This window comes from Staurois parvus, unplaced genomic scaffold (assembly GCF_062004578.1).
Source record: "Staurois parvus isolate SC_StPar_1 unplaced genomic scaffold, SC_StPar_1.0 ptg000576l, whole genome shotgun sequence".
Classification (NCBI taxonomy): domain Eukaryota; kingdom Metazoa; phylum Chordata; class Amphibia; order Anura; family Ranidae; genus Staurois; species Staurois parvus.
In genome coordinates this window covers 1,786,717-1,811,042 of record NW_028318372.1, presented here as the reverse complement: position 1 = coordinate 1,811,042, position 24,326 = coordinate 1,786,717, and the positions used below count along the sequence as shown (strand labels likewise).

General features: G+C 43.2%; 1 protein-coding gene across 1 annotated transcript in view; it reads right to left on the bottom strand.

Annotated features, from left to right (window-relative positions):
• Window positions 1-15,962: 15,962 nt before the first annotated feature.
• The window catches only part of CALCR (calcitonin receptor), a 394,427-nt gene continuing 386,063 nt past the window's right edge, over window positions 15,963-24,326 (bottom strand). Inside the window, exon 13 of the mRNA XM_089692113.1 lies at window positions 15,963-23,781. Within this exon, the coding sequence (XP_089548239.1) occupies window positions 23,560-23,781 (222 nt within the window). The 3' untranslated portion in view covers window positions 15,963-23,559. The remainder of the gene's footprint in view (window positions 23,782-24,326) is intronic.

The window sequence follows — 24,326 nt, the reverse complement described above, 5'->3', positions numbered from 1 at the left end:
CAACCCATTACCAACTTGAAACTGTATCTCGGATGGATGTGTTTTAATAAAGATCGTATCGGGCCCATCCAGGTACAGACTGATATTTTTAGGGAGTGCTTGTGCAGAGAATTTTGCATACCAATAGAAGCTAGTAGGACAGGAAATATGACCTCAGATGGCTCATAGGGGGGAAGGGGAGGAAGTCTGCTGACCTCAGAAGACTCATGGGGGAGGACCAGTGATAGATAATAGCAAAGGCTATGCTCCAATTGGAATGTATATCCTCTGTATAGGTACTCCCCATTGCATTGTTCGGTGGGAGGGTTTGACTTTATTCATGTGGGGGGCGTGTGTGTATTCTTAATAAAAACAGAGAGCTGAGCCTAAAGCCGGCCCTTATGTGAGTTGCAACCAGCCTTAGAGTGTCGTGTGATCATTCCAGGGTAACGGAGCTCCATCACCCACAAATTCAACAGAACCAAAGTATTTGGATGGGCAGGAATCGTGTAGTTTGGCTGCAGTCGTGGTAAGCGAGATTCGCACAGCTTTATGGGGGATTTCTGCGCATCCAACTGCGAGTACTCATGGTAAGGAGAAATTCGTTAAAGCGAATTTCCAAGACAGTTTGGCGAGCCTGGTGGATACTAACGCGTATTCTTGCGTAGCTAACCTAGAACGAGGGGGGAATGGCCATCATGAACTAGCAAAAAGTATGCCGGCACATTTCAGGTCTCTCTGCCATTAAGAGGATCGCTTTTTGCGTGTTCGTGTGGCTGATTTCGCTCTCTGTTAGCTAACAAGAAATACCGCTTAACAAGGACCTCGTTTTTTGTCCTAAACTCTTGATTTGTGGGTGAAAGACAAGGGTTTGTCTCTGCGGAACGCAGCAGAGGGGGGGTTTTGGTTGGCTGGATTTGGTCAAGTTTAAAAAATCTTCCAAACAAAAATTAAACGGGTATATGTTTTAGTGGGTAAAAGTTGTTGCATAGTGTTAGGTAAGTATTTGCGGGTTGTAGGTACTGTGGTGATTGCTTTACCCCCCTCCACGTGAGGTAATTATTACAGTGCTGAAAGGCTTAGGTTAATTGTTAACTGTTGTAAGATCTGTGTTATGTGGTCTGTACAATGTTTTGTGGTACCACTGCTCCCAGCAAGCATGCAGCAGGGGGTCCTTTTTGTTACATGTGCATGTTAGTGTGATATGTTGGTGTTTTATGTCCGTTCTGTGATTGTGCCCAAATTGTGTTGTATGTGTACTTCATATTGTTGTGTAATTGTCCAGTGTATGTTCTGTCCAAACGTCTGTTTTATGTAAGAGGCAATTTTGAGGCTAGAGGCTGCCGTGTGCTTCCCTGTGGGGGGCCATTCTAGCGTTACCATGTGCTTCCCTGTGGGGGGTCATTCTAGTATCTGCCATGTGCTCCTCTGTGGGGGGTCATCTTCTTGACAAACCACATGGACTCCTTTTGTTTGGTGGCCATTTTGTTGGCTACCAAATGTGCAGTAATCTCTATGCAATGTGCATGAAGTTTCCTATATGCATTTGACCCATATTGTGTTTTTAATCCAAATTTTTTACAGTTTCATTTGTTTGCTTTTAGCTTTAAATTTGCGTATTGCCAGCCAATTTAAAGTGTATTAAGCGAGTTTTCCCTTCACGTGTTCCACATTTAATGAGCGCGGTGAAGTCTGGGTTTTTGCACATAGATTTCTTGTATAGTGATTATGTTTTTCTTGTGTTTTTCCTGTTAAAAGTAGTTCCTTATTGTAAAGCGGGTTTGTTTTAAGCTGCTGTGTCGCGTGTTTCACGTCCAGCAGACTTTTTGTGTAAACGGTTTTAGGTGGTTGCAGTGAAGATTGCGTGTATAACGTGGATCGTTTAGCGGTGCTGATAGGAGTGATTTTTGCGTCAGCAACAAGGTTACTTTTGGCGCAGTTTTTCGGTTTACCTCTGTGTAATTGTTTTACTGTGAAACGTCCCGTGTTTTTCATAAGGATCCACTTTGTCCTTTTTAACAGTTTTTCAGGTTGAAAAGGGTTTTTTTCTGTGTGTATTAGGAAAGTTTTTTCTTTACACAAATTTCCTAAAGGTCAGTTAGTAGGTTTCTGCCCAACCAGTGACCCCTAAGTAACATCCAAGAACCCCTCTTTTTGTTTTGACTTGTGTTAGCTTCTGTGTGCAGGGAGAGAAAAGCCACTTTCATCATTGTGTGGTGTGGCCTGCCAAACACAGTGGGTGATGAGAACCACATAAATTACGCTGTGCGAGTGGGCGGTCCAGGGAAGTCCTGGTTACCACAAACACTTCGGGTGGTCAGGATCACACAAATTGCGCTGTGGGAGTGGGAGGTGTGCTCTCAGTCTGACCGCCACTTGATGTGCTTCGGGTGATCGATAAGTATCACATAAATTACGCTGTGCTGGGAAAGTGGTGGAATCAGGCCTCTCGGTAGGATCCCACCGAGTGCTCCAGGGGGTAAACAGGTACCCGGACGCGGGATATATACCAGTGACTAGTCACGATGGGCAGTAGTCAGTCCATGAAGAGAGAGGGGGAACCAGCCCTCTTCAGGGTAAGGACAGCTGCACAACTGATGAAGGTGAGTTTGGGGGGGAAGTCTACAGAACCCCTCAAAAGGTGGAATAAATGGTCGAAGGGTACCAGATGGGAAATTCCCCGGGAAGGTACATTTGACGCATGGAGGTGGGAAAAATTCATCTCTGAATTTGAACCACGGATGCAGGCGTCAGAACTAGAGATCGCACAGCTATGGCTTCACAGGTCAATCCGATTAGGGAGGCAGGGCATACATAAACTGGTGTCTGTCCGGAAGAACCAGGTGATGTATACCTGGCCTCCAGAGGGAATAAAACAGGAGGATCCAGTGTCAGAGGTGGAGGAAGCTCTTTCAGGGCTGACTCTACTAAGGCAAGCAGGATCAGGGTCTGCTGGGGTCCCCCAACAACCAACAGTGGCTGAGATAAGTATAACTGCACCTGTCTCTTCTGTTAGTGACGTCACTCTTGACATACCTTCTGTGTCTTCTGTCTCTATGCCTCAGCCTCTGCCTCTACCTCTCCCTTCTCCCTGCTTCACCCCAGCTCCTTCTGTTTCCAACTATGAAGCCTACTCAACAACCGATTTGCAGACTATCTGTGAATCAAGGGGAATAGACACCCGGTTAAAAAAACAGGGCGGATTGCATCAAAGCGCTACGAACCACTGATCAGACCCCTGCCCCCCAGCTATACCCTGATCTGAGGGACCTCAAACCTGAAGGTGCAGTAAGCGAGGTGGTTAATCTAAGCCCACCGATGATGCTGGGTCAGCCCTTGCACTCTTCCCGGACCGAGGCCTATCCAGTCAGGGTGCAGCAATTTGAAGGTCCTCCCAATGCACGGGGGGAACGGACTTTAGGGGAACGGGTAGTTTGGCATGTCCCCTTCACCCCGGCAGAGATCCGCACTATTCTGGCTGAGCTCCCGGACTATCGAGTCAATCCGAGAGGATTTGCTCGAATGTTTGGACAAAACCAGTTCAGCTATGGTATGAGCGGGTCAGATTGTGCACAGATCTTACGGGCAAAGGTGGGCATGGAAGTGGCCAGTACAGTGATTGCAGGGTGCTCTATAACCACGCATGAGGAGATGACTTCAGGGGGCAAAGAGTTCTGTACACAGCTAAAGGCAAAGCTTCCAGAAATGTATGGTGCTACCTCTACTACGGACATGATGAAGCTCACCCAGGGTCCTAATGAGGAAAGCGCCTGCTTCTGGCGCCGTCTCAAGCAGACGGCACTGGATGCGGATCTGGAAGTTGGACCTGATGCTCCAACTGAAGGGGTAAAGGTGACCGCGACGCACATTCTGTTGCGGGCCAAATTTTTGGAAGGCATCAATATTAAAATTCGGGAAAGGCTGGTTCTGGCCCGACCCGAATATAATGAGATGTCTATCCCTGCTATCCTTTCCACTCTTGCGGCAATAGAGAGGGAAATGGATAGAAGAAAACAAGACAAGGCCAAAGTTCTTATGTCCCAGACCCCACACGAAAAACCAAGGGATCTGGGTCACAGGAAGGATAGGCCCCCACCCAGGTGCTTCCAGTGCCACCAAACGGGGCACATGAGGAGGAGCTGTCCCCAATTACCTAAAGGTCGGTGGCAGTTCATTCCTGATGAGTCCTCCGCCCCTATGACCACCATGGTAAGTAACTCCTATGAATTCTCATAGGAAGTTGACAAATCGGTGTCGGCCCAGATCCATCTTTTTCTAGAGGAATTAAAATATCCCCTCCCTTGCCTCACTGACACCGGTGCAGCAAGAACGGTCCTGCGAAAACAGGACATCCAAGGCAAGGTACCCCTCTCAGGGGAAAGCCCTTCTAACCCCCACTAACCTCACTATCAAACGATGCACTATTCTTAACCCAGCTTCTCTTCTTCCTGTGTCGGAAGATGAGAAGGGGGGGGAGGACAGCAATGACAGTGCTGAATTTTGCAACACAACTAACAATACTAACACCTCTTCTGCTAACATGTCTTCTTTGTCCACTACTAATCTCTCTTCCAAAGGACACGACTGCATCTCTTTGGTGGAACTGGAGTCAGCGGCGACACACCCCATATCACCCCGAGAGTAGCGGTAAGGTTGAACGTCTTCCGATACCCAAAAACCTTGGCCTGAGTGTCTCCCCATTGCCCCCTATTCCATCCGGAATGCCCCTCGGCAACCACATGGGCTGTCACCCTACGAGGTGTTGTTTGGGGGACCTCCCAAAACAGGGTTGTACTTTCCTCAACAGTTGTTGTCTTTGCATTCACAGCTTACAGGTTATGTGCAATCTCTGCAACGGGAGCTGCAGAAGATACACCATCGGGTTCGCGAATCGCTCCCCGATCCAAATACAATAACAGGTGTTCTTTCTATTGAGCCAGGTGATTGGGTCGTCCTAAAGAAACATCAAAGAACCGGACTCGAGCCACGGTTCACCGGACCATACCAAGTCCAGCTGACGACACCTACCTCACTCAAACTCGAGGGACGAGACAACTGGGTGCACGCAAGCCACTACAAGAAGCTTTTCAGCTACACCAGAGAATGAGGGGTGTCATTTTCCTTTTTCTTTTTGTTTGTATGTCATACATGTGTGTGAACGGAGGAAAAGACGGCAGATACCCCAACCTTTTATTTAAAATGCACCTGCGTTTAGCCAGAACCGCCAACAAAACCAACTGTTGGGTATGCTCTAAGCCCCCACCCAGTCATCACATGTCCGCAATGGCCGCTGTTCATGCCCTATATGACATCCGCGTCGGCATGAAAAAGCAAGGGACCCCTGGTCAGCCCCCACGTAGACATTTGTCGGTAGAACTTAATGACACATTTTTAGCAGGTAACATCAGTTTCAGCACCAATATTAGCTCTAGCTCCTGTAGGACCCTCGTCAGTCCATTATGGGTAACTGGGCAGCTAGGCAGCCCTCAGGTGTGCTTTAACATCAGCTTTGGCACAGGTAACAAGTTTGTTGGGATTACCACCTGCGAGGGAGGTATAACTGTCAATCTGACTAACCAGACTTCCTTTCTGAGTAACCACACTGACCGACCAGACCACGTGTGTTGGAAGGACGGATGTGATGTGCAGACTGAGGGAGCAATCCCCCAGTCTGTGCAACTGTTGCTCAGTACCAGAGGCCGAACGAGGAACTCCTCCTGTTCTGCTCTGACAGGTCCATACTATTTTCTGTGTGGTTCGGCAGCCTATAGAACATTTCCCCAGAACGCGAAAGGTTTGTGTGCCCTCATAAAGCTAGTCCCCGCATCCTATGTAGTGATGGACCATGAAGAGTTGATGGTCCACAAGAAGGTAAGGATGGCAGGGAGAGTTCGCAGGGAGCTGTTCTCTGAGGGCGACCAGGCATGGGCTTGGTTCCCCTCATGGACAGGATGGGGAATAGAACTTATGAAGCGCCTGAACAATTTTTCTGTCATCGTGGATAGTATGTTTAACGAGACCGTAGAGGCTGTCAGAGAAATTGCCCAAGAACAACGGCAGATGGGAATTTTAGTGCTTCAGGAGAAGATGGCCCTCGATTATCTTTTAGCCGCCAAAGGGGGGTTCTGTGAGTTCATCGGAGAGGATTGTTGTACTTGGATAGAAGACACCGATGACAAGGTCCAGGCCCATATGGACAAAGTTAGTGAACTACAGGGAAAAGCTAGAGCTATAGCTAGTGAGGGTTGGAATCCGTTCAAGGGTTTGGGAGGATTGGGAGATTTCCTGTTCTCCATCGGATCTTGGTTGAAGGAAGTGGGAGTGTATATCCTGATGCTTCTCTTTTTCATCTGCCTTTTATATGCCGCGGTGAGATGTTCCTGTTGCCTCATCGACCGTGTAAACCAAGCTCGGGCAGACGACCACATCTCCATGCCCGCTCCTGGGATCCCACTCCAACCACTGATCGGAGGAAGACCTCACCAACCATCCACCTTCTCTACAGATTACGTCCTGGCTTCCCTCTAATTTATCTCTCTGAAGACCACATTCTCCAAGACCTTCAAGCAAGCTTCAAGCCTCATCATGGTTTGTGTCTGCGATTTGGAAAACTGTCTGGGTCGAGACCAGCCTTGTGTGGCCCCGTCTGCAGGGGCAATTTGAGAATCTGTTGCTGGATCTCCCCAGACCACCGTGGGATCACAAGCTTTATTCATACCACAAGTCTGTTTGTGGTTTTTGCAAGAGCCTTCCTGTAGTGAAGGTTCCAACGCTCTTGAGGATCATCGCTTCAATCAAGCCTGTTTGCGTCGAGTCTGCGTCGGGTCTTGTTGTTTCAGGTACCCCGTGGAGCTTTATTCTCAGGGACAACTACAGGAACTCTTTGAAGTTTGAGACTACACCCATCAAGCTGAAGAAGATCAAGAAGGGACACGAGGAGAATATGATAAAACAGGAGGGAATGTCATGGAAATTTTGTATTGTTGGTCGAACTTTAAATGTGTCATGTATTCGTGTTATTCATATGTCTCTCGTGTGGCTTAATTAAAGCTCTGAAGGCTGCAATTGGGCCATGCCATGTACAATGTATGTATTACAGTACTCGGCTTGGTAATGGATGAGATGGCAGATCTGCGCTTATAGACCGGCGTGTATACCACCACGGCATTCCATGCGAATGCTGCTGTCAGTAGACCGTGGGCCTGTATCCACATATCAGCAGCATGGTATCACGTGGGCTTCATAACGCAATGCGCAAGCGGTGTGAACTCCACGTGTAGGCTTATGCATATCTTACAACCCATTACCAACTTGAAACTGTATCTCGGATGGATGTGTTTTAATAAAGATCGTATCGGGCCCATCCAGGTACAGACTGATATTTTTAGGGAGTGCTTGTGCAGAGAATTTTGCATACCAATAGAAGCTAGTAGGACAGGAAATATGACCTCAGATGGCTCATAGGGGGGAAGGGGAGGAAGTCTGCTGACCTCAGAAGACTCATGGGGGAGGACCAGTGATAGATAATAGCAAAGGCTATGCTCCAATTGGAATGTATATCCTCTGTATAGGTACTCCCCATTGCATTGTTCGGTGGGAGGGTTTGACTTTATTCATGTGGGGGGCGTGTGTGTATTCTTAATAAAAACAGAGAGCTGAGCCTAAAGCCGGCCCTTATGTGAGTTGCAACCAGCCTTAGAGTGTCGTGTGATCATTCCAGGGTAACGGAGCTCCATCACCCACAAATTCAACAGAACCAAAGTATTTGGATGGGCAGGAATCGTGTAGTTTGGCTGCAGTCGTGGTAAGCGAGATTCGCACAGCTTTATGGGGGATTTCTGCGCATCCAACTGCGAGTACTCATGGTAAGGAGAAATTCGTTAAAGCGAATTTCCAAGACATAACTAACTGAAATGCATTTATGCTGCTAATGGATTTGTAACTCTGTTCAGTCTACTGTGTGATCCAGGCACTCCTGCCAGACAGCACAAGCAGGTCCTGCAACTCCCTGCAGACACTGGAGTTAAGCAAAAGAACTTTTCCTATGTCATCCCTGAACTCTTCTGCCCTGGAAGCATGCTCACAGTGTTATACTCACAGTACTGCATAAATAAATCCTGATGGGATTAGAGTGCTGACCCTCCATATCTAAATCTGCTGTGGAGAGGATTATGAAAGTTAACATAAAGAAAGCTTTAGGCACATACTGTTGGAATGTAAAAATGCTTTAAAGCAGAATTCCAAACAACAAGCACATGATAAAAATGAATAGCCCAGAATCTTTAACCCACTTTCTCTGAGCCCAGGTGGTCCTGGAACTCTCCGGACAAGAAGTATAGTGATGAGTTCATCCTCTCTCCTCCTGTCAGCAGCCTTCTTGTCAGTACATAGAGTGATTGGCATCTTGTACTGCTTCTTTCTCTCTTAGTCTGAGCTCTGCTGTACAAGAACTGCGAAAGACTGACGCCAGGTCAAATTCAGATACGTACATAGCTTGCACTTGAAGTCATTCTAAAGGATTTGTTTTTTAAATAACAGGCATGTTATACTTACCTGCTCTGTGCAATGGTTTTGCACAAGGCAACCCCGAAACCTTCTCTTCTGGGGTCTCCCACTGGCATTCTGGGCTCCTCCCTCCTGCTGGGTGCCCTCATAGTATGCTATGGGGGCACTCCTGCTGATTAAATTCTGAGCTGTGCTATGTGTGTCCATTGACACACACAGTGCAGTTCGGCCTCAACCCAAGCCAATGGCTCCTGCTGCTACCTCAATGTCCAGTGAGGAGAGAGAAAGTGGAGAGTTCTGCTGCTCTTGGGCACAGCTCTGGATTGAGATTGGGCTCAGGTAAGTATGGGGGGGGGGTAAATGGCATGCAGAAGTTGTGTTTTACCTTAAAGAAGAACTCCGGGCAAAATTTTTATTTTCCAATGCAGTGGGGTTATGCCAACACTGCATGGGTTAACTGCTTGTTTTTGTCTAGGGGATTGCAGAATGGATATATACTTACCTAATCTGCCAATATTCTGAGCGTAAGACCCCCACTGCTCCTGCCCCCCAACATGCTAGCAGTCTTGTGAATGGACTGTTCTTGGCGTCATCACGCCCATAGATCGACTCTGGACATTAGGACGGCAAGAAAAGTCCACGTGGGGGAGTGTTGTTTTCCGGAGGATCAAAGGATCAGGTAAGTATAGCTTTTCCTTGTGCCCTCTGGAGCAGTTAACCCATGCAGTGCCTGCACAGACCCTCTGCATGGAAAAATATAAATTTTGCCAGAGTTCTTCTTTAACTACTTCATGTCTAGACATTTTTACCCCCTTCCTGTCCAGGCCAATTTTCAGCTTTCAGGGCTATCACACTTTGAATGACAATTGCGCGGTCATGCATCACGGTACCCATATGAAATTTTCAGCATTTTTTTGAGACAGATAAAGCTTTATTTTGGTGGTATTTATTCATCACTGGGATTTTTATTTTTTTTTGCTATATAAATGAAAAAGTCCAAAATTTTTGAAAAAAAGTGCTTTTATAATAAAATTTTGCAAATAAATAATCTTTCTTCATAAATCTTGGCCAAAATTTATTCAGTTATTTTTTTAGTAAAAAAAGTAACCCAAATTAGTTTATAACCAAAAATCAAAATTTAAAAAAAAAAATTTTTTACATGTTTATTTTATTTTTTTATATTATTATTTATGTTTTTTTTTTTTAACATACTGTCACCCTAGCAGTCAGGGGTGGACTGACAACTCATGGGGCCCCCGGGCAATAGGGGATCATGGGGCCCCTGTGTCTTTGCCCAAACTCAAAAAAGCCTATGAAAAAGGTACCAGGGGCATCTCATAGTGCCCCCTACTGACCCTGGGCCCTCGGGCAGTGCCCGAGTTTCTAAATGGTCAGTCCGCCCCTGCTAGCAGTACAGCATCACCATAGTGGCACTGTATTACTTGTGGGGGGTGATGAGGATTTTTTTTTCTTTTTTTTTTTACACTGATTGCTTTTACACCCATAAAGTCTGTAAAAGCAATCATTTCCCTTTCTGTCTGGCTGCATTCTTGCAGCCATTGAGAAATAGTGTGTGAGCTGTGATTGGTCGCAGCTTGTCATATGGTACAAGGCTGTTGTGAATAGCTTTGTACCATGTGATTTCTGTGATCATTCAGAGATTTCACATGTAGTAAGCAATGATGTCAGGGAGTGATCACATGATCAGGACCGCACACAGAGGTCCCATACAGCGATCGGAGTTCCGCTGTGTCCTCCGGACACAGCGGGCACCGTATCGCAGTGCCGTGCGCTCCCAAAGAGCGCGCACAGTCCAAAATGGTGGGCACTGTTTATGAACAGCAACCCGCTCCTGCATTACCCCCGTCCAGCCGTTTATATACATGGGCCGGACGGGAAGTGGTTAATGCTGAAAATGCATTAGGATAAGAAAACCCCCAAACTTCTACCTTTAGAACCACCAAGAGACGCATTAACCCTTTAGTGACGGCACCTCCCGGCTTTTTAAGGGGTTTGTGACGCCAGGAGGTGGGGCGGGGTTTAGGGTCATGACTGGCTGTCACTGGAGGGTCACATGATTGGAAAGCTCTTAACTGGGACCTTTCTGCGAGGTGCCGGTAAATGTGCTGGGAGCAGGCAGGTTGCACGCTCTTGGCACATTTTTTGTTTACATTGGGTACGCAAATATACAGGCCTCTTGGTGCCAAGGCCCAGCCCCCGAGAGGCCGCATTTATGCATGCGCTTGGCGCCAAGGAGTTAATTTGTGTCCTATATATCTGTCTGAAATTCAGCTTAAGGAGTCCATTCACAGCACGAAGCGGTGTATTGCATCAAATGTGTTTTTGGGCATTCAGGCATGTTTCATTATGCAGTGCATTTATTTTAAATGGTCCTGTCCAGTTTATTTTTTTCACTGCAGAACAACACAAAACTTACCTGTAGTGCTCATGCTGGAGAGGATGTCTGTCTTGAGCAGCCATTCTAAACTATAGTTCCATTGAAACTTGGGGTTCGTCCTGAGATTGCTAGGGGTTCCTTGGGCTGTGGCAGATTTACCTCCCATTTGCTGGTGCCTTTATAGTTCCAGGGTCAACGCCACTTGGTAGAACCAGTTGCATTAAGCCAATTTTTTTTTTACTGTCTTTTGGGGTTGCATTCTGACAACCACTGTAATGGTTGCATTTTTCCCACTGACCACCAAAGTAAGGGGCATTTTTCTCACTGACCACTACTGTAGAGAGCATTCTTCTCGCTGATCACTATTTAATTTGCTTTCGCAACAGTTGATGAGACCTAAACATTATTTCATTGGTTCTTCTGGAACAAAAGGTCTGAAGAAGACTGGTCTAGAGGGCTCTTGCTTCAGCCAAGGCATGTACTGGAGGTCCAACAGCTTTAGCTGCCCTGCTGGAGTGTACATCTGGAAGCAGATGGCCTAAAAAAAAGCTGCCTGGAAGAAGCATCTATAAGGAATTATTCTTGTTGAAGAGTGCCACAGAGGGGCTGGGAAGAAGCTACTTCTGGACATTGTAAGAAGGATTATTTGCCTACAGATAAAAGTATCTTTGACTGCTTTTAAAGGATCAAGGACCAAATTAATTAGAGAGAGAAAAACTGCTACTCAAAAAGGACTGTGGCTGCTCTTACAGGGTAATAGACTTGAGTGGCTGCTCTCACAAGGCGAGCAATTACCAAAAGGCTGCTATTTAATGACTGCTATTACCAGAATACCTGTCCAGTTTTATGCTGTTTTGGGGTATTCTGAGCTCCTTAACCCTCTCTTCTAGAGTTGAGATGTAGCACCCTAGTGTAGAGTAGGCTGCTAGGTAAATCTAGATAAATATAATTTAGCTCCCCTGTAATTAGTGGAGCAGGGGTTGATTGTTTAGGTCTGCCGGGTGTCTCACAGGCTGTTACTCTGATTACTTCCCCCTGTATTCTAGAGGATTCTAGATTTAAAGTGGGAAGAAGAACAGAGTAAGCAGCCTGAATATTTATGGGACTGCAGGTAAACCCTGAAGAGGTGTGCCAGAGAGTGGTGAAAGAGCCCACAAATAGCCTAGGGCCTGAGGCAGAGTTCCCAGGTCCAGTCCTGCTGGAGGAGACCACTGTGCAGGGGCTCTGCATTGTGGTGGGATTTCTGATCGTGCCACCAGAAGATATCATGGTCCCAGCTGGGGCTTCAGCTTGAGAGCCTATTTGCAAAAGCTTTGTCCTGGAGTTTGTTTGGGTCTGGCGAAGCTCACTGGAAAGAGTACCAGGAGGAAGTTGGAGGTGAAGTGTCCAGCTGTCCTATGGTGGTGTGAGTTCATGTCTCCCCCAGTGGAGAAGGCCCCATTGTTATTGGAAGGAGGCAACCGATATTCCTGTCTCCATGTGAGTAATTGACCATGGCCTTGGAAGTTAGTGACTGTGTGCAGCTCAATTCTGGCCCATTGGGAAAAAGTCCTAGTCTCCTGCCACCAATAGATTCTGTGGGACATTTGCAAGCTACAGAAGAGTCCTCAATGTGTTCAGTTCTTCATTTCTAGGGTATCCCATGCTTCCTCACCCCATCCAAGTTGTATGTTCCAATAAAACAACAACAAAAAAAGGCTCCCCTAGACTGTTTCTTTGAGCCAGGAAAAGAATGGAGAAAATGCTATGCGCCTGGATGTCCTAACTGAGGAAATAAGGCCAGGTTCACCAGCAGCTCTTTTGGAGCTGCTCTGTATTAAGGAATACATTGTAAAAGGACTAAAACAACTGGCACTCACCTTATTTTTCCCCCTACCACATACCAAGAACATGATCCTGGGATTTAAATGTTAGCTCATTCCTCATCACCTCAAAAGGAGAAGAGCTGTACTTGCAGGATCTAGAAGGCCTATAATACAAGCTACAAGCAAGCAGAGAGTATGAGCTCATGCCAGGTGGGGTCATCAGGAAGGATGATCCCGGGGGACTGTATAGTAGCTCAGAGCAGGGACAAGGCAGTTGAAGCTCTGGTCCCTGAATATTCAAGTTTGAATATGCAGAGCTTGAATCTTGGCAAAGGAGCAGCTATGTCTCTCTCAATAGGATGTCAGAGTTATGAACACTGGAGGTTGATTTCCGAGTCTAGTGGGTAACCATGGGCAGAATCTCTACTCTCTGACAGTAGTACAATACTGCAGAAGCCACCGTGTATAAACATATACAGGCAAATACAAAAAAAAACAAAAAAAAACCAATACAAAACGTTGTATATGAATCACCTGCCCAAATATATATGATTACTGCTTCTTAAACATAAATTGACATTGTGGGGAATTTGGAAAACATCTGATGATATGAAAAGGAACACAATATGATAAATACACACGACTGAGAGAAACAGTACACAGGTATATTTATTGCATTTGTCTGCTGGTTTTTTTTTTTTCCTTTTTTAATATTCCTTATTTTATTATCCCGAAAAGAACAGCAGACATCACGAGTACAGACAATAATGGAAAGATATCTGCACTGGAATAAAGAAAAAGGAGACAATGAAGCATCTAGCCCTCCCTTGGGGGGGGGTCACAATACCTTATCACAGCAGACTTGTCTGTGTGTAGGATATTGTTATAATTTCATGCCTTATCCTGTGAAAAAGATTTCATCTCTGTGCAAATTATTGTAACAGAGCAGCTGTAATGTGGAGAATTTACTGTATCATTTGTTCTCAGCTATAGAAACATTGGTTCTCTTCACTAAGGCAGGACTGGGGCCAGTGGTGGCAGATTACCAAATAGCCAGAGCAGGCACTGGCCTAAGGACCCTATGCCGTTTAAGGTCTTCGCAACAATGTGTAAAAACAATATTGATTTGTTCTTGAAAGGAAATTAAAGTGACGCTTTCTTAAATTGTTTGAAAAAAATAGGAAAAAAAGGATTAATTTAAAATGAAAACTTTACATTAAAGATTCTACAAAGAAAATCCTGTATTAATGTAATGTGCCCCTATTTTAGGGTGTTCCCCGTACTAGCCGTGTGGGGTCTGCCTACACGTCTGTGTCATTCATTCACAGAGTTTAGTGAATTAATGAACTACAAGTCCCAATATCCTTAGCGTCTGTCAGCTTGTAGTTCTCAATGAACAACCACGGCACTGTGGTTCACCATGGTAGTTCATTGATTCCTCCTGTCAGTATATCTGCTTGCCCGTACATCCCATATAGGCAAGCAGACATACTGACAGGTCTGCAGGAGATCTGCAAAAAATTGTGCATTTAATATTTTTGGGCAAAAGGTGAACATATCCTTTAAAGTACATAAACCTTTGACATTAGCTTCACATTACAGTTTGTCTCTTAAAAGCTCATCTTCTTTCAGCTGTCAGTTTGTAAAAATTGTTGGTGCAGTGATGGTCATCTCCATCTAGCAAGTGACATGTACACTATTTAGTTCAATGTTATCCCACTAAATTGTACACACAAGATACCTCCGGAAACCTGTGAGGGGGTCCCAAGGTTTCATCTGCCTAGGGGCCTCCACAGAGTTTAATTTGGCACTGTTCGGTGCCAGTTCATACAAGTCCGATGTTTCAGTTATGGTTGGTGGCAGCTTTAAAGTGAAACAACAAGAAGCGCATCAGAGCTCTGAGGAAGAAGGTATGACCTTTGAAACGCGTCAGATGTACTGAGTAGCTACCCCCATGATGAGATTCATGCTGGCCTCTTGCCTTTGAAGTCCCTTGGAGGACTTACATGCCTGTTTTTATTCGCTGTTTGTGAGTACCATTTTTTTACTAAATAAATTTTGGTTACTGAGGTAATGCGCAAGGTTGGTGCGCTTCTTGTTGTTTCACTTCACAGTTCTGTTCAGGCTTACCCAGCCTTGGTTTGGAGCTGCAAGACCTTGTATACTCCGGTGGTTGCTTTTTCGGAGTTTTATTTCATCTACTCACCATCGGCAAGGGTCCTGGAGTGCAGGAGATATCGCATTTGGTGGCAGCTTTAGACTGGGGTACCTGAGGCCCATTAGAGATAGTAGGGTTGATTTACTAAAGGCAAAATAGACTGTTTACTTTGCAAAGGGAATTTTCCCCAGAGATTATTCAATGAGGTGAAGCTCAGCTGACCCATCACCCAATCATGTTCAAGCAAAAGTACTGTAAAAGCTAACACAGACTGCTGGTATGAAGGGAAGAACAAACCAGGAAAGGTTCATCTGGGTCATACAAGGCACACTATGTAGCATTGTCTATTTTTTTTCTCCCATAATTAGGGTGCCTTTTGTTCATTGTCTTTGATGCCACCATTGGCCTCCTTTGTAATTTTGACCTTAGTTTTTGGTTATTTAAATTGATTTTCCTTTAGGTTAATGGTTGGTCTTAATTTATATAGAGTAAATGACAAGCCTGAGAAGCAAGAGCCGTGAACATTTTCTACACCCATCACCTCGGAATGACGTGGGATCAGACTGGCTGCCAATAAATTATCCAAACATTATTCCCATTCATTATTAATCCCACGGACTCAATGCCTGGACACTGCTATGAATAATAAAAGAGATCAAGAGATGATATTTAGCCTGAGTTATCAATTAACCCCCTGTGCACTGCTACATGTTTAAACAGATGCTTAACCATCCTTATATTAAGCGGGGGGGCACTGTCCTTGGGAACCTTGATACGTTCACTGACCAAACCAGGTTCTTCTCTTCTGATCACTCCTATGCTGGTAATAGAATGATTCCCATAAACAATTTCTACTATGATATACTGTATGGGGTTAGTGCAGTAATCATTAGCAATATGTTCTTTTCTTTGAATTTACAGCAACATTACAAATTTTACTGTTGGAAACTGTCAGTTTTGCTCATTGAGCTTCATTTTTTTGGAGGAGATATTTATATCAGTATTTAGGGTAGTTTCTTTCTTTCTTTCTTTCTTTCTTTCTTTCTTTCTTTCTTTCTCTCTCCCCTGCCCCATGTACAGGTCCTCAAGTACCAAATCACTTACACATCACAATATATTATTATTTATACTTTTTCTTTTACTAAAGAAAGGCAAAGTAATATATTTTACACAGATGTTCAACACTTTGAAAATGGCCACTGAATTATTAACGTATCATTACCTGCAATCAAAAGACCTGGATTCAGCATTGCCTTAAAATAAACAAGATTTGAAAATCAAATCATTCAGATTTTTAAACATGTTTAGAATTTACAGCAAACATTGTGTTTCAGTAAATATATAATCACAAATATTCCTAGTTTTCCTCTCTCCTCTGTATTCTGCAGTCCTTATAACAAAGACACAGCCAGTATTGCATTGCCATTAATGCATTGATGATGATAAGTTAGCCCTTAAACACATGAACTGTAACAGAGTGTGATCTTTAACATAAAAAGTAAAAGCCATATGGAAGGTGCAAGAGCCTAAAGCAACCAAACAGTTTTCCCCTTGTATTCTTTTCATTATAAACCGGAATGATTTATTTCATGTTTCCTAAAAAGCATTAACATATGTCATAATGCTTTACTACGTTTTACAGAACGTTTTGCATCTTAACCAAAAAAGAGCTATCAGTTGATTGCCCGCTACATGTTTATTAAGAAGCTTATAAATCCACCCATATTTTTAATGAGACCCTATCAGATTGCTAAAATATCAAACCAGCATTCCCTTCCAATAGAAAAGGCAGTCTACTCATCTCTCAGGTTCTCCAAGTTTCCTACCTTCCCCTCATCCAGTGTTGAAATCTCCATCAGTATCTTCAAATGAAGAACAAAAGCACCGAAGAGGTGCTGGGACCTTAATGTGAGTTCATTCAGAGGACTGAGAGAACAAGACCATTTGGAGAGCTCCCTAACTTTGGCTAGGCTGCTTACTGCAGACTCAGTGGGTATCACAGCAGGTTACCTGAAAAGTATGAACTGATGGAAGGTGAGCCAGACTAAAGGATAAAAGAGTCCAAATTAATTTATTGGTTTATACCAGGGTTTGCTCAACCAGGGTTCCTCCAGAGGTTGCTAGGAGTTCCTTGAGCAATGAGCAACTTCTTCCTCTCAGATAGGTTCCCACTGACACTACTGATCTTTTTAGCCAGAGCTTATCTTTAAGCGGGTAATTCTTCCAAATACCCACAAGTGTAAGGAGCATTCTTCCCACTGACCATCAGAATAATGTGTCATGAGTTGTAGGTATAGTCATTTGTAGCAGGGGTTTGCTGAGACTGAAAAGTTATTTGGAGGGTTGAAAAAGTTAAAAAAGGCTGGTTTATACAAAAAGATGTTTAGGAGTTCATTGATATCTTCAGCATTTGACACTACTGGGAGTGTTAGTTGGCTGTGTTCCTCCCCTGTGCACTGTAGTTCCTTCTCCTGACCTCTACCTAACTGCTGAGTGTTATAGTGACATAGGGGTTGACGCAAGAAACCACCGAGTGCCACAGGGAACACAGCCATCCAACGCTCCCAGAAATGTTGAATGCCAAAGAAACTGATGGAGGTTGCAGTGCTGGAAAAGAGGGGAAGTAGGACACACAGGCCACAAAATAGGTGATTATAATACCTCTTATGTTGCAGGGAAGTGCTGGTTTGATTTCTTTAGAGACCTGATAGGTTATCTTTATGAAAGGAATCGTACACAGACATCAGGATAATATACCTCAAGGAGCCTGTCCACTTGGTGGAGATTTAACCCATAACCTCAGTGGTACAAGACAAAAGTGCTTAAAAATAAAAGGGGAATATAATTGGTCACTCTAGGTTACTCTGCACACCATTCCTCTTTACATTGCCTTATTAAAGGGGTGTTCTCCAGTTTTAGTAATAAAGTGAAAAATCTCTCATTTGTAGAGAGATGATGATGATTGGCAGTTGTCAACATAATAAGAGCCCTTGTGAGAAGCTGATAGATCATTTTGATAAGGCCACCGTAGCTTCGCCTACACTGGGCTGTGATTATATGCTTTGGCAAACGCAATGCAAAGTGCAGTCCTTGAAGAAACTTGGCACAGCCCTTGGAAAAGCGGCCTAAAGCATGTGTACACAGCTGAACCATTGCTCTTAAGGTTCAACAAACCTTATAAACAGAGAGAAAGGTGCACAGCCCAGAGTAGAGGGGGTTCCGTCTCTAAAAAGCCACATACATCTGCTCTTAAGCATCTGAGAGGCTTCTTGGATTTGGAAGCCATGCTTACTAAAGGGCTCGTAGCTTTAGCAGCCTCAGAAAAGTTTTTGTAAAGCAATTCCATTACCAGTTCAGCAAAAATTCACAGTGAAAAAGCCTAATGCTCATTACTTGAAAATGTGCACTCTTGCAGAGCAAAGCCACTGATAGAATCTTGTGTTGGATTCTCATCTCCTATTATGTGTTGTGGTTCCACTTGCCAGCACTACTGTATCCCTGAAACACAGTAGTGACATAAAGCCAGGCAGGGGCAGACTGACAACTGATGGGGCCCCCGGGCAATAGGGGATCATGGGGCCCCTGTGTCCTTGCCCAAACTCAAAAAAGCCTATGAAAAAGGTACCAGGGGCATCTCATGGGGCTCTCTACTGACCCCGGGCCCTCGGGCAGTGCCCGAGTTTCCAAACGGTCAGTCCGTCCCTGGCGCCAGGTTAAACCATGGTGCAGCAAAGGAGGACCCAGGCTGGCGGCTATAAACTGCAATAAAGAAACGTTTCTAGGAGCACGATATGGAAAGGGTAAGTTTACATATTCTCAGCTTTTTTTTTAACTTGGAAACAGAATCCTTTAAGTGCCAGTAATATAACAGGATCTGAACTGTGTTACCACTGGGCTAAGCACATAGGCATTGTACACTTTATTGCTAAAAAGTGGAACACCCCTGTAAATAAGGCTGAATTCTCTGTAGCCAAAATAAGACATGAATAGATTCCTTATTTTTTCATATTTTATATCTTTCACCAATGACAAAACTTAAATTAACGATTAGAAAAATACTTGTGTATCAGACATAACTCTCTTTCATATAGTTAAATCTACAAATAGTCTTTATGTAGGATATATATTATATTTTTAGATTATATTTTGCATTTTATAGCCTCTTCTGAACATTATAATAACTTCATAAAAAATAATGAACCTCTCTTTCAACACCAGCTATAAAATAACTTAAATCTCTTCTTCAAGCTGCCAAGTAACACTTTAACAGGTATAAAATTCTGGATTGACCAAAGTCAAGCCATCTCTAGTAGAAATATTTGTAGAACAAAATACTTGTCATGAAAATATCTCCTCTGACTCTTTCCACCTCCAGCACAAGAGCTGCCACACAGCATTCTTCAGTCTTACTCAAACACACATTATTACTAAATAGCACAGGGAACATTTCCTTCTGACATATATGACTACAAACCTGAAGTTCTTTGTCCTTGTGAAACATGTGAAAATGGATGTAACCAACCATTAAAGTGCACCTGTAGTTTCAGAGCAACCAACATGCCACCAACAAGGAAGGTTAACAATACAGTATATGATTAAAGATATTTTGAAATCCCTCCAAATTATTGAGTTCAGGTGAGCAAAGCAAGGTTTATGGAGATATGGTTTGACCAATTTTGTGGAGAAACTCAAGTGGCCTGCACAGAGCCCTGACCTCAGCCTTACACCTCTGGGATGAGTGGAACACCAACTGCAAGACAGGTCATCTCATCTAACATTGGTACCTAGCCTCATAAGTGCTCTTTTAGCTGGATACAAACTCCCACGAACACACTCCAAACCTTGTGGAAACCCTTTACAGAAGAATGGAGTTTGTTATCACTGCAAAGAATGGGGGGAGGAAGCAACTGCATGTTAGTGCTCATGGGTTTTATAATAAAATGTCTAGTAAATTCTGTGATGGTCAACTCGCCAACTGCTGACTTCATAGTGTAAGTACCCACTGGATTTTGTACTTCAAACTTTAAAGTTTTTGAAGGTAAAGCAAGCCAACCACTTGGATACAATGTTCTAGATGCTACAATAAAGTATAAAAGTTACACCTCTAGGTTTCTGTTTTTAGGTTGTCCTATCACTTGGATCCTCAGTTGCCAACTGTCCCCTTTTCTGCAGGAATGTAACCCTATATTGGGAAAAATTGTACTCATCTTTTCCATGGACAGTCCCAAAAGGAAGGGGGTAATAGGACAGAATACAAGCTGTTGTGGCAGGTAGAGAGCACAGCTTTTTTTTCCCCTATCACTGTAAAGCATCCTCCCAATTCCTCCAAGAATGTTGGCATCTAAATGTACTTTACCCTCTGCCTACCATGTGGAATAAGCTCTGCCTTTAGTACTGATTACAGTATAGTATACAGTACAGTACAGTATAGTTCTTTCTGGATGTTTACAAAAATGATAAGCTTTTTGGTCATTTTTTTTGTCCCTCTTTTTTGTCAGATATATAGATTTAGTTATAAAATTCCCTATAAAACTACCACACGTAATTCAAGAAATATTAAGGAAAAATAATGGTGAAAAAGTCTCTGTTGGTTTAAACATATTAATTAATTGTGGGACATCTAAACAAAAAGGGATCCGCAGGGGTGTGTCCTCTGCCGACATACTTTCTGCTAAAAGGTGTCCCTCTTTCTCATTTCATAGAGTTGAGAGGTATAGGTTTATTACTACTTACAGGTGTTCTTTAATTACAGGTTGGCATAGCAGTCAATTTATAAGCACATCATACATGGGTTATGATCCTACTGCAGGGGTCTCCAAACTTTTCAAACAAAGGGCCAGTTTACTGTCCCTCAGTCGTTAGGGGGGCCGGACTGTAGCCAGCTGGGGTAGAAAGCATCCTGGGCCCAGCATCTGTAATATTAAACATAGCCTCAGAGATAGAGGTGAGTAGGAGGAGAAGTAGCGCCCCATCATTGGTATTGGTGGGAGGAATAGTACACCATCAATTGTATTAGTGGAAGAAATAGTGCCCCATTGTTAGTGACAGTGGAAGGAACAATGCCTCATATCATTGGCAGGAATAGTGCTCCAAGGGCCAGATAAAGGCTAGCAAAGGGCCATAGTTTGAAGACCTTTGCCCTAGTGTAAAAAATAAAGGAAAAAAGTGATATGATAATATGCCATAGTTGTTCCCTTAAAGTTTCTGATCAGAGGAAGATTTCTTTAAGAGCATGTGTATATGTTGAAGAAGTGCAGATGACTGTAAGTTACAAGTAATGTATATTACAAAAAAGCTAAATAAGTTTGACACTGTTGGCATGGTTAAAGGGAGGCTTCTCTTTAGTAAAAAACTGTTAGAATATACTGTACAAAAGCTACATGAGCCATCACCTACATTAACCATTTAAAGCTGAACACCTGGCAAACAAAACTAAATACATAAATAAAATACATATAAGGGAGCTGGTCATCCAACTCTATTTTTAACACATGAACACTGCAGACAACTGGTTGACTCCTTGAGCTGCTTCTTCCCAAATACAACCCTTTGGCAGGTAACGGCTCCATTGTATGCATTTCATATGTGTATGTAGCTGTGTGAAGTTCAACTGTTATCAAACCTGTACTGAGAGAATTCTGAAGGCTGCAAACGCTGACCTCATTCTGAAAATACTACTTGCCTGGCTGTCTCTAGCTTCATAGACACTGACCCAAAATAGAAATATCGAAAACTCGTGATATGCATATTTGTTCCAGCCCAGTGACTTGGAAAGTACTGGAGGCACCTGATACACCCAACCAACTAGTATTATCGGAAGGAGTGGTCAGCAATGACAGTTTTCTCTTAGTGCAAGTTTCCTATAACAAGTTTAACTTTTATTAGGCAGGAAAAGTTACATTTCCATGTGGACAGTCTTTTTTCAGTATGACAGTACACGTCACACTTAGTGGAACAGACTGTACAGCAAGGACTTGCAAGAACAATTGTTAAGATCCCATTTTAAATATGACGAGAAACTCCACCGAAATCCTTTTCCTTACAGTTGTGGTTCCATTTAGCAATACTTATGAAGAGTAGTCAATATCTATTGTACAGCACCAGATAATTATCTGTAATAAATATTGTTTCAATCCCTGCAATATTATAGAGTTGTCTTGGAGGGAATAGTTTTCCTTTTAACTTTCTAAAATCTTTTAGCTGTAGTTCAATCTTAGAAGTTGTTTGTTTTGTTGTGAAAAATTATAGCTAATGGAAACTAATGGGTTGACATTGACAAAATGTGGTAGTATTCTACCTACTGACACCTATGATATGGCATAATTCCTCCTACTGACACCAATGATGGGCACAATTAATCTCAGACACCATATACTGTATATATTGTATATTCTGAAGGGTGGCCACACTCTAAGACCAACTACATGGTAGCGCTGAGCTTGACAGAGGAGGTGCCTGCATGTTCCCTTTGTCTCTCTCTGCAAGCGTACAGTTCACTTATAATGTAACTCTACATGAAAGCATCAATATATTCAACCAGGAAAGTTAAATAATAAACTTTGTAAGTAGGAAAAAATGATCAGCCTTATTTTGTTATGCCTGCAAAGGCTTTTAAAAAGTTAGGCCACCGAAACATGATATTAAAACTATAAGTGGAACATGATTGTAGAAGCCAGGTCTCAGTTGAAGCAATAGCCTTCTGTAGTTGCAGTCTCAGCCCATCCTGTAATTTGGCGGTTTCCTGGCTTTGGAACCTAAGTTTGGTCGCTCCAATACACTCTGTTACGGTAAGTGGCACTACGCTGGTACATCTATCATCATCTAAACACCAGAAGATGGCGCTGTCATGGAGAGCCAAGTAAGCACCTGGATGTGGGATTCTAGTCTAGGTTAGGGGCTGAGGGTAGGCTGTTGGTTTTTTTCTTAAAAGTGAAATTGACCTTTAGGTGTCTGCTAAGTCCAAGGTCAAATGTTTAACTTTTGCTTACTGAGAGGTGGTTGTGATGATGAAAGCACATATTCAACACAGACCTAGCATTTTGCGTGTTGGGTCCCAAGCCAATGAGGGGAATTGTAAAATTACCTACTGGGCACACTGGATACATCAAAGTTCAGAAAAGGCATAGGGTTCAAGACAGGCAATAAACATTATTTCCAAATGTATTTTTACGCCCATCCCTATAGATTGGCCAAAAGATGGAAAAGAACTTTAAAGGAAACATTGGCATAGTCTACCACCACTTCCTACTACTCCAAAATTGTGCTCTCTACTTTTTTAAGAATGGAATGAGTGTATGATCTCATCTGTAGTGGCAATTAACATAACTGATGACATTGTTTCAAAGATTAGCACATGATATGACCTAAGTCAAAAGTCTTTTGATAGCAATAAGAGTTTGCTGTTAGCAGCACAAATTACACCATTTCCCTGTCCATGAGTTTTGCTTCAGAAGAACTAGTTTACTATAGTTAATTGTCTCTTTGAATGTCATTTTGTATTTGACCATTTTAGAGCACTTTCCCTGGATTTACTCAACATCAGATCAATCCGGTCCATCAACAGCTGAACTTCTTCAGAGCCGAGCTCTATAGGGTGCTTGGTGTAGCCAACCCCCAGAAAGAAGTCACCTTATTGATCGTTGTGTAAAGGCTTTTATTCCATTGAGGAGAAGATCTCAAGGTTTTAGAGGAATGTCTTTTGGTGTCCTTTCGGTTCAGGCATATGTATCCCCAGAGTTAAGTGCAGTGATTTCAGAGTCATCTCCGTATTTCCCATTTAATTGTTCACTGTTGGAATCATGAGGATATAAGTAAATGGGAACTTCTGTTATAGATGTTGCAGTATAGGAAGTGGAACGCATAGAACAATGTTCTCGACGTCTTTGTCCCCACTGAGTTTTATATTGCATCCACTGTCTCTTCAGTGCTCCTTGTACCTTGGATGGAAAAACAGATCACATTAGAACTGTTTTAAGTACAGTTTAATGGGCATTTCCAACTTAGTACATAATACATTGTTAGTTTTTTTTTTATAAATTGTCCATCAAGCTAAAGCAATAGAAAAATAAAGAAATTAACTGAAAATCTGCATCAGCGGAACCCTAAACGTACAGTTGATCTTCAAGGACTTATTGCATTGGCTAGACTCATTTTGCATTCCCATCATGACTTCTATTCTTAAAAAGCAGGGGTGAACCTAATGCATTTACTATGAATAAGCTGGAAACAGGATGATAACATGTTACAGCTTTGGGAGCTTGGTGGGGAGTCTTTTGGCATTGAGAAGAATACATTTGTTGAATGCCTGATGTAGTGTGGTATTACATTTTTTGGTTGATCACATGTAAGATAAATGCTAGATTATGAACGCCGCTCAGAGTGGGGAAGCCAAACTCACAGTCATGAGGGAAAAAGGTGCAGGCTGCCAAAAGGTGCTTATCAGAAGGGATAAATGTATAAAATCAAACAAGAGCATCACTCC